This window comes from Podarcis cretensis, assembly GCF_951804945.1.
Source record: "Podarcis cretensis genome assembly, chromosome: 1".
Taxonomy (NCBI): Eukaryota; Metazoa; Chordata; class Lepidosauria; order Squamata; family Lacertidae; genus Podarcis; species Podarcis cretensis.
The window spans coordinates 122,991,330-123,010,085 of NC_137170.1; the positions used below are offsets into that span (position 1 = coordinate 122,991,330).

Consider the following 18,756-nt stretch of genomic DNA (forward strand, 5'->3'; position numbering starts at 1 on the left):
TATGCACAAGTGCCCATCTCCCGTGCCACATGGACTCAGGCAAGTGTGTACACATCGAAATGAAGCTGTTATATATCCCAGCATGCAACTGGCCCCCGATTATCACATTTGAAGCAATCTTACCAATAGCACCTTCAAATCCATTGCGGGCTGTGTTTGGACACACACGGCAGCACTCTCCCGGAGGGACCTGTGGATTTTCACATTCCAGAACATCGAGACATTGGATCACATCACAGAGAATGGCTCCGTTGTCGCAAACGCAAATCTGGCATGGGGACGGCTTCCAAATGTCTCTGTTCAGATACACCTGGCCACTCTGCGTGCAGGCAACCTCTTCGGTATCTAGTTCTAAAAGAAAGGAGAACAGAAGGCAATGTAAGTGGCTTCATTTTACTACACGGTGACAACACAATGTGTCAACAGAATGACAACCCCTCATGAGGTGCATGTGCTTCTTCACTTGTTTGCGACATGCAGGAATAGATCCTGGCTTCCTGCTGTGTACAAACCATGAGCCATGGCTTATTTTTTATTTTTGAAAAAGAAAAGCAAGGCAATAGCTCTAAGTTGGGACTCAGCTACATTAGTTTTTTAAAAGCGTTTAAAATGTGTTATATCGCTGCGACAACAGGTGGTGCTGTAGAGTTCCGACTTTCGGCAATGTGATTTCACATTAAGAGGTTTACAACATGTTTTCCTGAAACTTTTTTTTTAATGTGTCTAGATCCAGCCCTGGAGTTTGTACCCTAACTCGAGTAAAGCTATTCTGCCAATTGTCAAAGCAACCAAAAGTGAAACAGATGTGTTGTTAACTATTACCTACCCACATTCTCACTTCTTGGCTTCCACAACAACAACAACAACAAATCTAACCCGGTTGTTTGAGCTCTGATGCCTAGCATGAGCGGATAATTCATGGTTCCTGTTACACAAGCAGCCGCCCCTCTTCCTGCTCTGTCCTCTGATGTTTGGCATGTGGACTATGGCTCACTTAATGTGTCACCTTCAGAAATGACAAAGTTGTTCAGAATAGAAACAGAGGTTTCTGAGTTAAAAGAAGTTCTCTAGCTCGCTTTCAAATAAACCACAAAGTTACAGGCCTTGTGCTGGGGCTGCTAAATGTAGATTGTGTACATACCATACATTTAAAGCCCATTCCACTCCCCCCAAAAAATCCTAGGAACTGTAGTTTTCCACACCACATAGATACAACTCCCAGCAACCTTCCCCCCCCCCCCGTAGTTCTCAGGATTTGGGAGGGTGCTTTAAAAGTATGGTGCATATAAAGCCTTAGTTTATGTACACATTAGTGGCTTAAAATGCAGAGAGGTCATTTCCCCCCCCCCCCTCACTTTGTCTCACGTTGCATTTGCATGTTGTTGTACACACCAGAGAGGGGCCAGAGATGTCTTCCCCGTTAATGCACATTACCTCTTTGGTTTTCCCCATGCCCACAACCAGAACCACCCCACTCCTTTTCATGAAGCTGTTGTCTGCACAGGCACTCTCATCCACACATATACTTTATCACGTATAGTCATCAAACTGTTTTTTAAAACTATGAAAAACAAAAGTAACAAATAAAATAGTAGGATCGAAAGAAGCAAGAGAAATTGTTGCCAAAGTGAGTCTCCCTCGGTCACAAGCCAGGTGTTAGAAAGAGAGGGAAAGGAAACAAAATTAATAATAATAATAATCCACCAAGTGACAGGAGCTGTGGTCTAAACCACTGAGCCTCTTGGGCTTGCTGATCAGAAGGTCAGCGGTACGAATCTCCGCAGCAAGGTGAGCTCCCGTTGCTCTGTCCCAGCTCCTGCCAACCTAGCAGTTCGAAAGCACGTCAAAGTGCAAGTAGATAAATAGGTACCGCTGCAGCGGGAAGGTAAAGGGCGTTTCTGTGCGCTCTGGTTTCTGTCACAGTGTCCCGCTGCGCCAGAAGCAGTTTAGTCCTGCTGGCCACATGACCGGGAAAGCTGTCTGCAGACAAACGCTGGCTCCCTCAGCCTGAAAGTGAGATGAGCGCCACAACCCCATTGTCACCTTTCACTGGACTTAACCATCCAGGGCTTCTTTACCTTTACCTATCAGGGCTGGGGCTGCTGAACATTGGCTGTTTACGCGCCATATTTTTAAAGCATACATTTGCCCTGATTGCCAATCCTCGGAACCATAGTTTACCCATGTGATGGCCTGGGATTCGGACTTGGAGGCTGAACCTGAGGAATCCCAGCCTGCACAGGTTTCCCTGCCTCCAGAACCAGCTGAGCCGGGGCTGGGGCTTGAGCCTGAAGGGTCCTCAACTGTGCTGGATCCTCAGGTGCAGGCATCAACTGAGCCTGCTCTGGCCCCTGAGGTGATGGAGGGCCCATTGCCTGCAGGTGCTCCACTCTCAGCCCTGTCAGAGGAAGCTGAGCTTGCCTCTGGGTCTGGTAGCCCTCCAGCCTCTCCTGAGCTGCAGAGGCTCAGGGCAGAGAGGCGGAGGGAACTAAGTTCCCGCAGGAGGAGTGCTCACCTCCAGGCCAGGAGAGGCGAGTCACCTGTGGACTGGGGCCGCCCTATGCCTCGGGGCAGATAAAAGCCAGCCAGCCCCAGTCCCAAGTTGCGGGAGCAACATTGTTGGTAGCCAATTCCTGCCAGATCTCCTGACCTCGCCCAACTCCCTGCTTTGGACCCAGCTTCAGCTTTGACGGATGGCTTCAATACAGCACCCTCGACCTCAGACTGAACTTGGACCACGCCTCACAGAAACCCCACGGGACCAGCACAACCCATCACAAATCTACAACTCCCAGCAACCTCTAAAAGGAATAAGAGGACAAAGGAACACAAGAAGAGGCTGCTGGTTCTGGCCCATCTAGTCCAGCACCCTGTGGGGAACCCACAAAAGCACTCTCCCCTCTTGTGGTTTACAACAACAGGTATTCAGAAGAATTAATGTCTCTGACTGTGGCAGCAGAGCATAGGCATCACAGATCGTAGCCATTTAGAGCCTTATCCCCCATGAATTTGTCTAACCCTCTTTTAAAACCACCCAAGTTGGTGGTTTAACTATGCACTGTACTTTATTCCATCTGTCCTGAATCTTCCAAAATTCAGCTTCATTGCATGTCCACTAGTGTTATGAGGGAGAAAAACTTCTCTCTGCTCACTTTCTTCATGCCTTGCAGAATTTTATAAACTTTCATCCTCTCACCTTTTCTCTAAATTTAAAAACAAAAAAGCAAAAACACTCAAATGCTGCGATTTTCCTAAACAGGGATCATTCCGGTTTCCCTTTTCTGAACCTTTCCCCATTCTACAATATCCTTTCTGAGGTGAGACAGTGATGTTTAAAATAAAATTAAGTCGTATTCTGGAGTATCAATGGCTATGATGATTACCTCACCATTTCGCTTTTTATGAGGCTGTTAAAAAGGTAAAGGTACCCTGACTGTTAGGTCTAGTCACAGACGACTCTGGGATTGTGGCGCTGAGGGAGCTGGCGTTTGTCCGCAGACACTTTTTCCAGGTCATGTGGCCAGCATGACTAAGCCGCTTCTGGTGAACCAGAGCAGTGCACAGAAATGCCGTTTACCTTCCCGCTGGAGCGGGATCTATTTATCTACTTGCACTATGACGTGCTTTTGAACTGCTAGGTGGGCAGGAGCAGGGACCCAGCAATGTGAGTTCACTCCATTGCGGGGATTCGAACCGCCGACCTCCTGATCGGCAAGCCCGTTAAAGGCTGTTAAAAGGTAAAGGGACCCCTGACCATTTAGTCCAGTCGTGACCAACTCTGGGGTTGCGGCGCTCATCTCGCTTTATTGGCCGAGGGAGCCGGCGTACAGCTTCTGGGTCATGTGGCCAGCATGACTAAATTAAAGGGTTTAAGGAGGCCAAATCTCTCCTGCCTCCATTGAGAGCACAATATCTATTGTTGCTATTCCCCAGGAGAATTTCTGCAGTTATTTCATTTAAATAATTTAGTGTGCTACCGCTAGGTGGCAGAAAAAGCCAGCTAATAACTAGGTGGAATAATCTTCTTGCACAGTGAAGGAAAACAGGCCAGCCTTTCATTTGTTTGGACTTATTTGGGTTTGGGTTTGTCTCGGATTATGACTTCCTGCCAAAGCAACTTCTCAGAGTAAATATAATATCAACACTGCTGAGATGCTGAGGGTAATAAGCATTGTGCTTGCTCTCTTCAAGCAGCGATTGCAGCAGCATCTTCTGCTTGCTTATATTAGCGAATGAGGCTGACCTTTGAGAATTCACTCAGGACCTACCCAATGGCTCTTTACCAAGATGACTGAATCATCGCTCACCAAAATTGCTGGGAATATGAGAAACAGAGGAGAGAGAGAGGAGGACATGACCCAGATTCTCTTACCAAGAACGTCCTCCAGTATGTTCTTTTTTATTATTTTTTAAGCATTTTTATTAGCAGGGGTGGATGAGAGTAAAAGCAAGCACTGATTCTTCTTCCCTGTCCTTCTAGTTTCCAGACTCTGTGCTTCATCCAAAGCAAGAACAGGGAAATAGATTGTGTTGGATTCCAGCTCCTTTCAACACAAGCATGGCTGATGGTCAGATTCGATAGGAGTGGCAGTCCAATCAACATCTGAAGGACCACATTTTCCCCATCACTGATCTGAAGGCCCCTAGCAATTACTAGTAGCCATTTTTCTGGCTACCAAATCGTTGTTCCCTAAGGCACATTTGAGAAGCAAGAATCTCCCACCCCCCTTACCCGTTGAATTGATTTGCCATACAAAAGGTAACAGGATATGTCTTGGCGTGAGCTGGACTTTCTAGAGAAATGGGCCTTCATCCACAACCCTTCTCAAGAGCAATTACTTTAAGGATGGAGAAAAGAACATGGAGAGAAGGTGAAAAGGCTCGAATGAAAAGTTGACAAGATGAAGGTGTGGAGAGAAGAAATTTAGAGATGGAACCATGAAAAGAGAAGCACACAGTATGCTAAGGGGACCCACAGTCTCACTTGGGCAGTGGGCACATCATGCATTTAAAGCACATGATTTCCCCCCAAAAATAAAGGGAACTATAGTTTACCCTCACAGAGCTACAAGTACTCTTAGCAAACTGCAGTTGCCAGGATTTGGGGGGGGGCATATGCTTTGAACCACAGGCTTGTGGTTTAAGGCTGCTTGATATGTTCATACAACTTCTGTCCCAAATCACAGGGGTTTGGTGTTGGCTACAGACATGGAATACAGTGGTACCTTGGTTCTTGAACTTAATCCATTCCGGGAGTCTGTTTGACTCCCGGAACTGTTCGAAAACCAAGGCGTGGCTTCTGATTGGCTGCAGGAGCTTCCTGCACTCAATTGGAAGCCGCATCAGCTGTGCTGGACATTCAGCTTCCAAAAAACATTTGCAAACTAGAACACTTCCGGGTTTGCGGCGTTCGGGAGCCAACTTGTTCGACGACTAAGCCATTCGAGAACCAAAGTACCACTGCAGTTAATCTCACCCACCTTTATCCTGCTTTAATATGGTAAGTTAACAGATAAATAGGTCTGTTTCATGGGACATGTGAAATGAGTAATTATGTAGTGAGAGAACAATGCAAATTCACTGAAAATTATGTGGCTCATTGTAAGTTTGTGGGCAAGTTACTCTCAGCCCAACCTACCAGCCCAGGCTGCTGCTAAGAATAAAATGGGATAAAAATAAAATGGGATAAAATGGGATTAAAATAAAATGGGATTAAAAACTATATACAGTATAGTGGCCAGGTTAAGAACTGGGTTCTTCAGGTTAAGAACTTAATTCATCCTTAACCTCGGGTTAAGAACTGAATTCGTTCCGGAGGTCCATTCTTAACCTGAAACTGTTCTGCAGAGGCTGCAAAGTCCTCTGCAAACCAGCAGCCCACATGTTAGTCATAGGTTTACAGTGGTACCTCTGGTTACGTACTTAATACGTAGGTTGTTAACCTGAAACTGTTCTTAACCTGAAGCACCACTTTAACTAATGGGGCCTCCTGCTGCTGCCACGCCACCGCTGCACGATTTCTGTTCTCATCCTGAAGCAAAGTTTTTAACCCAAGATTCACCCGGGTTAGCGGAGTCTGTAACCTGAAGCATCCGTAACCTCAAGCATATGTAACCCGAGGTACCACTGTATTAAATATTCCTAAATATTAAATAAAGTCGAAAGAAGAAAATGGTAAGTCTGCTTACCTTATTTGGTAGGCAGCGTTACGGCCGGGCCCTGTGTAACCTGGCCAAGGGTCAGAAACTGGCATGCTCCCCACTACTGCCTCCCCACGCTGTTGGCACTGGGTGGGGCCCCGCTCAAGGGACAGGCCTCGCCAACCTATCAGCGCCGACAGGGGCGTGTCCACAGGGAATTTAAACTCTGACGCGGTGAGGGAAGCACAATTGTCTTAAAGGCACCACTGCATTCCCTTCTACAAACTCTCCTCTATTTTTTTCACCTCCCCCCTCTGAATTTCATGCAATAAGCGTCAATGAATTAATCTTTGTGCATAGCAAACCAGAAGCGCAGAAATAAATCAAAGTGAAAGCTGCTATGCTATGCTCCGCAGATGTGCTGTGCAAAGAAATGAGATATACTATTTAATAATCCTATTGCCACTCTACGGCACCATCCATGTGCCTGAGCCAGAGGCTGCAAATGAGATTCTAGTGGCTAAGATTCATGGATATGCCAAAATGATTATTCCATCATTAAGCATTTTTATTGATTTCATTGAGAGAGAACGTTAGGAGTGTTCTGCCTAAGTTTAGCGGGTGCCCTAGAAATGCCCTCCAGATGTTGTTGAATTGCAGACACCATCATCCCTGGCCATTGGCCATGCTGGATGGAGGCTGATGAGAGCTCAAGTCCAACAAAATCCAGATAGCCATAGGTTGTCCATCGACCTATGTCCTAGAGAATGACCCATATTTTCTGCCATCGAGTTCAGAGGCAGATCTGCATGAGTTTCTGAACAGATGAGTAAATATGGACAACACTGGCTCGAATGAATGAAGCCTCTCACGATGAACCACCCCAGAAATGATCTGGATAGTAGCTTGGAGTTTACTGTCATAAAACTCTCTAAAGGGAGAGATTTGCATTTTGTGTGACCTTAAGTACAAAGGTTTCCTACCTCAGGCATACCAGGGCATGTGCCACTGAGGAAATGCCTGTGTGATGAGATCCTATTACAAATTTTTACTCCTGTACATCAGGCGCACTGGGGTCACCACATGCACTTTGGCACATCACATGACAGAAAGTACATGGTCTCCAACTGTCCTGAAACTGCCAGAACCGTTACGAATACCCTTTGACCAACATGGTTCCTCACTATGTCCCAAATTCTGCAAGAAGGGAAAGGGAGTGGGGAAGGGTGGGGGCAGGGGGGGAGGAAGAGGCCAGTCGCCTCACATGGGCATAGTCAGTGGGACCCATTGGGAGGGGAGGGGGCAGGGTGGCAGTTGCTGCACTGCGCTCCTCAGCTTGTAGTGCTCAATGTATCCAACTATGGTGAAGGTGGGGGCACAAGAAGCCTGTTGTTGTTTAGTCGTTTAGTCATTTAGTTGTGTCCGACTCTTCATGACCCCATGGACCAGAGCACGCCAGGCACTCCGGTCTTCCCCTGCCTCCCACAGTTTGGTCAGACTCATGCTGGTAGCTTCGAGAACACTATCCAACCATCTCGTCCTCTGCCGTCCCCTTCTCCTTGTGCCCTCCATCTTTCCCAACATCAGGGTCTTTTCCAGGGAGTCTTCTCTTCTCATGAGGTGGCCAAAGTATTGGAGCCTCAGCTTTAGGATCTGTCCTTCCTGTGAACACTCAGGGCTGATTTTCTTAAGAATGGATAGGTTTGATCTTCTTGCAGTCCATGGGACTATCAAGAGTCTCCTCCAGCACCATAATTCAAAAGCATCAATTCTTCGGCGATCAGCCTAAGGGGGCACAGTTCAAGCAGACACACAGGGGCCCTTCGCTGATCATAGCCACTGACCACAAACACTACGTTACTGGTGCAGAAGTGCCGCCTTGTAAACACCCAGCCCAGGTGCCTCTTCTGACATCCAAGGCAGGCTGATGAAAGCCTTGTGGTTTTGCTATATATCATCCCACATATAGCCAAGACATTTGCCAGTATGGTACATACTCCTCTTGGCAACAACTGTTGGGGTGTCAGGATACTGTCAGCGGCTCCCGGCTGGTTGCTCAGGAAAGTATAAAGACAAGGAAAAGTTTCTTACAGCCCTTTCTTATTTTAATCTTTTCAGAGAGAGGTTACAGAACCCAGCCTCTTGGATAATGGTGTTGTCCTGAGTGAATCTCCACCCCCCCCTTCTCTCCCACTTTCTCATTCATCATCATCATCACCACCTACTCTGCGGGTGACACTAAGTGCCCTCTGTCTTTGAGCTCTTTGCTCTCCTACTTCTAAGGCTCGCCGGCTTCTGGGAGATGGGGGGTCTGGAATACTTTCTGATGACAACATGTCAGCCGGGTGTTGCTCCTCCTCTCCCATGGTTTCCCAACTTTCCCCCTCATCTGCCTCTGAGCTGCGACCTCCCTCAAACCCCTGTTGTAAGGCTCTGAAACCTTATGATGAAAGGCTGCATATAAATCTTATAAATAGTCCAGGTCAGGCATGTTCAAAGTCCGTTTCGGGGGCCTAATCCAGTCCCCGTGGCAATATACAGTATGTCCTGTGGTAAAATCCCAATTAAAAAAGCTGAACAACTTTGTGGTAAAATTGTAAAAAAAAAGCTCAACAACTTCAATCCTAAAAAAACTTTGGTCGGCCCTCACACATGTTCACTTCATCAGATCTGGCCCTCTTTGAAAAAAGTTTGGGCACATCTGGTCTAGGGGGTTCTGTTGGAGGGTCCTGTTGCTTTTATTATTGCTCTAATTTTTTACAAAAATATTTTCAAGTGCTTTTAACTGCTTCTTAACTTGTGCATTTTTATTTATATTTTAACACCAGGCAAAAATGTTTCTCTAATTTAACATTCTAAGGCCTTTTAAATGTGTTTGTGGGAGAGGGGCTATTGGGCTTTCTATCTGTTTTACTTTGTTACTTTGTTAGTTTATTTTGTGTTCTCCTTTCGTATTTTAGTGTTGGGAACCTCCATGCGATCTTCGGATGAAGGGCAGTATACAAATTTAATAAATAAATAAATGAAAACATATAAATAGAGGGGCCTGATTCAGCCGTCTCTTCTACTGATCTTATAGGGCAGTACCCCATGAACCTCACTTTGCCTGCAGCCGGCTCCCCAACTGCCTGCCTTTGTGCTTGCAACTACTCAACAGGGTGGCACTAGCAACTCCCATGATCCCTAGCTAACAGGACCAGTGGTCAGGGATGATGGGAATTGTAGTCCCAAAACAACTGGAGGGCCGAGTTTGCCTATGCCTGCACTAGCCTGTCAGCCCCCTCCTTCTTAGTCTCATTGTTTCCTTTGTAGAATTGATCAAGGAAGATGATGGGGACAAAACTAGCATGAAGACTCAGCTATACAGCAGCAAATAAAACGTTTTAGGTGTGTTTTAAGTGCAATATACAATGTGACACCAGATGGCGACGGCGAGCGCTATGGAAAATTCAATGTATTTTTTCAAAACGCTTTTTGAAAAAAGCATATTCAGAGCAATATAAATATGTATCTAGACTCCACTGAGTAGGTCCCTCTCTGCTTTCCATGCTATCGGTCCCAATACGCACCAGCCATCACTGGAAGGAAGGGCTAGAAGTTGCAGTGGTGGGTGACATTGTGGGGTTCACATTTCCATGCAACAGAGGCCTCACCACAAAAGCAAGCGAAATTGCTAGTGTAGGAGTAAGTCCTCATGCAGAGAAGAGTCAAGTTCTGCCACATGCTCATTATTCTCTACATTCTGACAGGGGGCTGAGGAGGAGACTGCGTGCTGGATTCTAATTTGATTCAAAATTCTGAGCGCCTTCCAAAATGGCCACTGTCCAAGGACTTTAAGAAACTCAAGGCTAAGTGGCAGTCCAAGTCATCTTCCCATCGATGGTTATCTTATAACACACTCCTCTTCCTCTGCTATGAAAATACACAAAACTGGCTTGACCCAAGATCATCACCAGACACACAAAAATGAATGTTTGCACAGTCATTTCAATTGGGGGCAACACCCCACTGACAAAACTCTGGGAAGTTATCCTTTGTACACAGCCACCGATGGCTATGGAGTTCTGACATACGTTGAATTTTGCGGGCGGTGGAAATGAACCCAACACCCTTTTCTAAAATAATATTAGGACATGTCAGACACCCAGGTGGAATTTAGCATTTAAGATAGCCCTCTTATCATTCAGCATCCAGCGCAAACCAGATTGTATAAAATCTAGGTGGAGAAAGAATTCCCTTGTGGAATTCCAGCTATAGGATAGATAGATAAATAAATAGATAGATAGATAGATAGATAGATAGATAGATAGAGATATCATTCCATCACTCAAATTCCATTCTATATTCCAGTACATCCCTGAAGCATTAATAAACAGGAGTCACAGAGTCTGAAGGGGGAGGAGGATATAGGAAATAGCAAAATAAATAATATTCAGCTTCACATATTTCTGGGGTTGAGGGGTGGCTCACATTAGGCACAACTTAAAAGATCTGATCAGTAAAAATAACTATTGTAAGGAAAAAATTCAACCCCATACTATGCCATTATTAAGACAGAGCAATAATTTCAGCTTGCAGGGTGGAATGAACCCACCATCCACCCCATGTCACCCTGGGTTTTTTTCCAACCCCCTCAAAACAACTTTGGGGAGTATGGGGAGACACAGGGCAAGAAAACCCCGTCGCACAACTTGTGTGTTCTATGGTCCTTGCATGGGCTTCCCCTGAAGGAAACTCATTAGTTTAATCATCCCCACTGGTTTTGTATCAATTGAGCTGAAAACATGGAGAACAGGTAAACATCTGAATGCCCTTTCCTTGCCTTTCTCCCATCACAATCTCCTGAACATATCAGAATGGCCGTTTATCAAATAAGAATTTAACCCCAGCTTTAGAACTCATTTCTTCTAGAGATCCTGCAAAACCTGACCAGAGTCCAGAAAAATAAATATTTGTGCTGTGCTTCAGAAACGATAGCACAGATGCAGTGTTGTCTTGTAGAATACTACACTGTGCTACTTTTCTTCCTTCTAAAGCTTTCGCAAAGCCAATATCCTTCCATTGAAACGTTGCCCTAGCTCCATTAGCTCCATCTGAAATGAAGCATTTGATACCCAAACTCTCTGCTTCTTGTTCGCTACATTCCACACCTATCTGTTGTCTTCTTTCCCTCAGTGCCCCCTGCACTGCCTCAATTTACATTGCAAGTTCTGTCGGCGACTGCAGGGTGCTGACAAGTGGGAACCAGGAGAAGGGGAGCTGGAGTCTGACTCCAGAGAAGGGTCAGTGATTTGTGGGGAACTGTTCCAGCCAGGTGAGAAGAGTCGGAGGCAGGGGAAGCTTCAGAGCTAGAGGGTGGAGCACAAGATGGGTTGGAAGAAGAGGAGGAAAGAGCAGGTCAGGCTCCCCACCCTCTTCTGAACCACTTTCTCCTAGTACTATGAGCGGACTGAAAAGGGATGAGCAGAGGAAGACTCCATGCAGGCATAGTCTCCAGCTGCGTGCATGCAGCCCATTGTGGGAAGGTTTATTTAAATAGTTATCCTTTGTTAGGCATAGCAAACCACACATTATCAAACAGACACCATATACAAATTGTGCAAAATATGAGCTCAACATAACAAGGTTTGTCCCGGTCAGATCTTTAACTCCAGAGAAAATCAATTTGCATAAATAATACAATAAGCACTACTTAATCCCCGATCAATTAAGAACCACTAATTCTCTTTATAATGACCCAGTCTTTCTACATGGACACCACTCAGTATATAAATGGTTAGGAAGTGATCTCCTGTTGCTCCATAAAGTGGAGACCTGGCAATAGCTACCTAGACACTAGATAGGTGTGTGAATTCGTTAACTCTTTGACAATAGAGTTAACGAACGTGTACGTTCCTTTGGCTGGGAAGCACCTTTGACAAGTTCCTAGGAGCAGGGATCTGTCTTTTGCTGAAGTTAGTCCAGGGTTGAACAATGTAGCACCCTCCAGATGTTGTTGGACTACAATTCCCATCAGCCCCAAGATGGATGATAGAAGCTGTAGTCCAGCAACACCTGGAAAGTACCATATTGGCTACCTCTGTGGCAGTTTTCCAAATGTCATATACACTGTTGATAATATGTAACATTTGTTATTGTTGTTGTTTATTAAAAGCAGCCCTAGTTATCTGCATTTTTCCATATCAATGCAAACTATTGTTTGCAAGGTATTTGCAACCAGCAAATCCTTTGAGAGGCTAGTTGTTTTTGTTGTTTTTTATAAAAAAAATTAAAAATTATTATTTGGTTCTATATATTTTTCCATCCTGAGCTTTTGGGGGAAGCGGGGTAGGAGAAATTTAAAATCAAAGTATTAACACCTGCAATCTAGCCATCCCCCCCCCTCCCAGAATGCATATTCCACACAATGGGCTCAAGTTTTGACCTAGATGGTTTCCTTCCTTCTCCCCCACTTTCTAAAAATACGGTCTCCTAATTAGAAAGTTCTGCCTACTTCACAGAGAAGATGGTTTTGATTCAAGCTCCAACATGCTCAGCTGAAGAGCAAATTACAGCGCTTGCTCCTGCTGTAGCTGGAAAAGCCGCATGAATAACTTGCTGACTGCACAGCAAAACTATTCATCTAATGTAATGCTGGGCCTGTGGGAAATTTAAAAAAAGAAAGAAAGAAAGGGCAGCAAGAAAAGCTGCAACAATGCCAAGAAGAAAAACTCAGACTCCCAATTTCCTCTTCGGATTTGCCCAGCTCACAGTCAGCAAGTTTTTATTCCCTGCTGACAAAGAGCAGGCTTTCTGACATCCCACAGTACCGAGGATAAAAAGACATCAAGGCTCTGACAGGATTATGTAAAATGCTACCTGGTATAGCATTCTAACCACTCACACAGGGAGAAAGTGCCACTCGCCAAAGAAAGTGCACACACAATTCTCATTTTTGCCTGCAATCTCACAGGCACACATACACACTTACTCCTGAGTAAACTGATTAGTGTGCAGGTTAACACTGATACATTTTTTATGTATATTCTTTTTGGCAAGCCATTCTGAGAGCCTTTTTGAGATGACTTGAACAAATAAATAATGAAATATACATTTTTTAAAAAACCAGAAGCATTTTTACTTGGCATTATAGGTCAGGACACTAATAGCCAAGATGTTAAATTGTTTTTATATGCAACAACTGCGGCAAGAGTATTGTTAGCCCAGAAATGGAAACAAGAAGAAATTCCGACGAAAGAAGAATGGCAGGCGAAATGAATGGACTATGCAGAATTGGACAAAATGACAGTAAGGATTTGACACCTGCGGGACCAGAGATTTACAGAAGATTGGAAGAAGTATATGAATTATTAGAAGAGCAACTGTAATCAACAAATTACGCTAGTAGGACTACAAGAAGTTTTGTAAGGAGAAATATACGAAGTGTTACAAAGTAGAAAAAGATAGAGATATTGGTTATGAGTTTGAAATGTAATAGGGAAGATAAGAAATGCATACTGAGAGATTAGACTGGAAATTTTTCAGACAGGATTGATGGAAGTCAAAAATTTGAATAAGATGTAAAAGTATGTTTAATTATTGTTGAAAATGATATGTTTAAAAAACATATATATATATAATGATAAACACATAGACAATCCAGCTGAAAGCATTCTTCCTCCGGAACGTTCTTTAATGCAGGCTTTACCAACCTGGTGCCCTGACAACACTGGGAATGGTGAGTGTTGTAGTCCAAAATATCTGGAGGTCACCAGGTTGGAGAAGGTTCCTTTAATAGAATGAAAGGGGCCCCAGACCTCTGAAGCAGTGCGGTAAATGATAATTTGAGGGGCGACAATGCCTCCTCACAGGCCCTCCAACCCTTTTGAGGGCGGCTGGAGCAAACAGTGAAGTGGTTTGCAGAAGAGCGACTTGTGGTCAGAGGCACCGGGTTGCCCCCAAGATTGGGGAGCCGGCACACAACACACAACGTCACATACAACTCCCAACGCTGGGGCCCTCAACACTGGGGGGCTGGGCCCCCTTCTAGCAAATATTGAGGGGGCTGAAGACACCTCCACCCCCTAGAGTTGGCACACCTGATCGTGATGACTGGGAGCAAAAGGTGAAATCCCACGAGATTTGGGATTTCACATGAAATTTCAAGTTTCGGAGTAGGCCTGTATAATGCCCCTCTCGACATGGCCTCTCCTCACTCAGCTTAGCAGACGGCATGCTCCACCCATACCCAGTGTCGGATTTACGTATAAGCTAAACAAGCTATAGCTTAGGGCCCCACTCTCGTGGGGACGCCCCAAAAAATTAAAGAAAAAAACTGGATGTACATTTCCAAAATCTAAGTTCAACAATTACTTTGATAAATACATATTAGGTCCATAAATTACCTTACATCATATATTCAATACAAAAATAGCGACAATTTGTTGTTGACAAAGGACAGCTGGACATATAAAGGGCCCCATTTCCTTCAGTAGCTATGGGCCTCGTCAAACCTATATCCGGCCCTGCCCATACCCTACATAAAGATTTCCTCAGGTTTTTGTGGCGCTGTGGTCTAAACCACTGAGCCTAGGGCTTCCCGATCAGAAGGTCGGTGGTTCAAACCCTCACAGCGGGGTGAGCTCCCATTGCTTGGTCCCAGCTCCTGCCAACCTAGCAGTTTGAAAGCACGTCAAAGTGCAACTAGATAAATAGGTACCACTCCGGCAGGAAGGTAAACAGCGTTTGTGTGCGCTGCTCTGGTTTCGCCAGAAACGGCTTAGTCATGCTGGCCATATGACCCAAAAAAACTGTCTGCAGACAAACGTCGGCTCCCTTGGCCAGTAAAGCGAGATGAGCGCCGCAACCCCAGAGTCGTTTGCGACTGGACTTAACTGACAGGGGTCCTTTACCTTTACCTTTACTTTTGGAACCCAGAAACATTTCCCCATGCTGCCCTGATCAGCCCTGGATGGGCATGTTTTTCGCCTTCCATAGCTTATCATGGGTAAATCATTCTCGCTGAATAATCATCTCAATCTTACAGACAGTATGGTGAAAGCAAGCCAGAGATTGGGATGGACTAAGGTAATTAGGATGTGTTGTTATTTCCCAATCTCAATGCCTTTGTAAACAGTGGTGCATTTTTAAAGTAACCCATGGAGTTAACATGCCCAACTTATTTTGACTTTTCGCAGATTTTGGAATCTAAAATCCCATTTGGATCATGTTACAATGATTCGTTTGACCTGCAAAGCCAACATTTTCCAGGAGGATGATTTGGAATGAATTTGGAATGCTGTGGCTAACAAAACCACTTTCAACATATAACAACAAAACTAAAGGCAGCGGTGATTTTTTATTTTTTATTTTAAGCTGCAAAAAAGAAAGAAGGTCGTTTTACAATCACAGGGTTGTCGCATGGTTTTCAACACATGCATATTAGTTATTGTTCTTTTTCTTTTAGGATTACTGTTTCTGGGACACAGGAAATGAAAGAAAGGTTTTACTTTAGGCTGTGGGGCCCTTATTATTAACATGTGGCTCCTTGCATTGGGATCAGATCAAGTATTATGAAACTCTCCACTACGTCAGACAGAGAGTCTCCGTGAAACATCCATATCCGAATTAAAATTCAGGAAAGGATGTGCACTTTAAAACAAATCACCATATGCTTTGCAGTTCATCTATCATCTATTTCTGTACCACAAAAGGCAACCTTCTGTCTACTAGTAGCATTCGTTATTTCTCCCTCTCCATTCAGTTTAATCCTTTACAAAACCAAGGGGCAGGTTTATTAAGGAAATGTAGGCATGGCTAGTGTTATGTACTAAGCTTGGATCCTAGAACAATAGTCAGGTAGGGTCCTAGAATGAAACAACCTGATTGGCTTGCGGGAGCAGCCCAATCAGACTCCAGGAGGAAGTTAATCAGCCTATTAGACCGGTGGAATCCTAGGATACAACAACTGATTGGCCTGCAGTAGCAGCCCAATCAGCCTCCAGGAGGGAAACAGAATCATCCAATCAGAAGGGACTAATTGTGTAAATAATGTATATAAAGCCTGAGGTTTGGGGGGAAATTCATTCCGAGAAAGAAGGCTTATGAAAATGAGGTTATGAAATTAAAAAAAAACAAAAAACAAAACAAAACAAAACAAAACAAATCCATTGAGGTGCTGGTAGGAACTTTTCAGAGCCAGTCACCACCCTGAGACACCATTTAATACATGAGAGTAGCTTCTCCACACATTCCCATTCGTCAAGTGAAAGCTGTCATGTCACAAATTTATATCCCTGCTGGCATCGCACAGCTAGATAACCAAAGCGATTAATGTCATGTTTTAAGGTAAATTTGTTCAACAACTGTCAGACATCCACCCATAAATGATCCACCGTATGCATGAACTTAACCCTCCTGTTTATAGTTTCCCTTTTAATATGCACCACTTGGAGAGCAATTCTTCAAAGATTTCAGTCTCCCACACATCACTGCTCAGGCTAAAAACTGAGCGCCACATGTTGAGCAAACAATGAATATAAAAGGAGTGTTTCAAAGAGTAAACTTTGCAAGCACCAGAGGCTGACCTCTGTTGTTTGCCGTTTGCATGTAGCACTTCAAATTTCAAAAGTACTTTCTTGGTTTGCCATGACCTCGCATCAACTCTGTGATGCAGGATACCATATGGGTATGTCTACACACTATGAACTTTTATTGGTTCTATACCGATCAGTCACAGTTTGCCCTGAAGGAACACTGACATTTTTCCTTTGTTGAGGGTGCTGATAATTTTCCATTAGAGATCCCACACTCCCAAACAACAGTGCTTTGAGTCTCTGGAGAAGAGGACAATGACTGGTAGCTTGTAAATAGTGTGGATATAAAACTTTACTTACAGCTAGGTGGCTCAGGAGGGAGAGCAGTTACTGCAAAGCCACTTGGCTGATTAAGGCCTTGAATCCTCTGAGATCCAGAAATATCTCTCTGGTGACATTAGGGCATGCCATTTTAGAGGGTGGGGGTCTTAAAAATACGATTTTGGGTGTCAGGAATTCAAACCTGTTATTGTTTCTGTGACTGGACAACATATGATAAATATTGTCCAGTCACAGAAACAATAACAGGTTTGAATTCCTCACACCCAAAATCGTATTTTTAAGACCCTCACCCCTATATATTATCATATGATATATTTATATCATAGAAACATAGAATTTGTTGGAAGGGACCATGAGTGTCATCTATTCCAACCCCCGCAATGCAGGAATGTTTTGCCCAACACGGATCTCAAACCCTTGACCCTGAGATTGAGTCTCATGCTCTACCAGCTGAATTTAGCTTGGCGATTCTGTGTTTGATGAAGAAGCACATAAATTGCCTTCTGAAATTCAAAGAATTATTTTTTTCTGGAAAATGTCAGGTTATGCTTAATAATAATAATAAATATATAACTGCAAGTACTTGGCAATCATTTTTAATCATTTCTATGAAATTTTACATACATTTTACTTACCAACCAAACCAAATTATATTACCCTATTCAAAATCTCTTTTGGATTCCCAATTCATATTACAACATTTTAGCACTCCTCGTTTTTGGAGTTTGAAAGTTGAAAAATTCAGCATGCCCAAATGGTGGTTGTGGCCACAGCAAGAAGAAGAAGAAGAGGAGTTTGGATTTGATATCCCGCTTTATCACTACCCGAAAGAGTCTCAAAGCGGCTAACATTCTCCTTTCCCTTCCTCCCCCACAAAGCCACTCGCGACATAAGGAGGGGGGTTGCGGGCTCACGCCCCGCCTACATCTTCGCAGGGCTGCCGCCAGCCCCGCGGGACTCAGGGAATTCCCGTCATTATTATTCATCAGTCATTCCGCCAGCTGGCTCATTCCTGACACTGGGTGACTAGGATTCAGGAGGGGGAGACCATATGAATGTCAATGGGGACTCCCTCCCTTAAGGCTCCTCATCACCCAAGGAGGACAATATTATCACTAGACATGGAGGAAAGAAGAGCTAAGCCTATTCATCAGTCCCCTTCCAGTGAGTCGCCTTTCCAGTACGAATCTGGCTCCTCCATGCCTGTAGTTCTTTAAGGGAAATGAGATACATGAATCACAATTAAGTCAATGATGAGTTTGGCCCCTAGTGACAAATTGCAGGTCGCCTAGAAAAACGAAGATAGATCCCTGCCATTTGCACAGACTGTCTTGTAGGGTTCACAATGGCCCCTTTCAGCCATACTGATGTCTAGCAGGGAGCAACAGAGCTTGAAGCTTGCGCTACAAGTCAATTACCTAAATCAATTGTGCTAAATGATGAGCATATCTGCTGCATCCTTTAAATCAGAGACAGTCAGCACCTCGCGTCCTCTCCAAGTGGAGCCTGCAGTATGCCGTGGTTATAAAATGAAGCAACTATGCCCATTCTGAACCCTGTGGAGCATGCCCGCGTCACTGCCAGCCACTTCCCAAAACCTCTGGCATTGACAAGAACATTTCCCATGTAATCACAGTGGACCATGTGGCAGGACAGTTGGGTCAAACAGGGAGCAGTAGTCCCACAAAAGCAGCCTCCAGATTGAGAAATGGATAGATAAGTCAGTTCTTAGCCCATATGTAGGCATCAGTCAGTGGGAT

The 18,756-nt window shown here is 44.5% G+C and overlaps 1 protein-coding gene across 1 annotated transcript in view; it reads right to left on the bottom strand.

Annotated features, from left to right (window-relative positions):
* COL5A2 (collagen type V alpha 2 chain) overlaps window positions 1-18,756 on the bottom strand; it is a 182,348-nt gene that overhangs the window by 104,831 nt on the left and 58,761 nt on the right. The window contains exon 2 of the mRNA XM_079975826.1: window positions 124-351. Within this exon, the coding sequence (XP_079831952.1) occupies window positions 124-351 (228 nt within the window). The remainder of the gene's footprint in view (window positions 1-123; window positions 352-18,756) is intronic.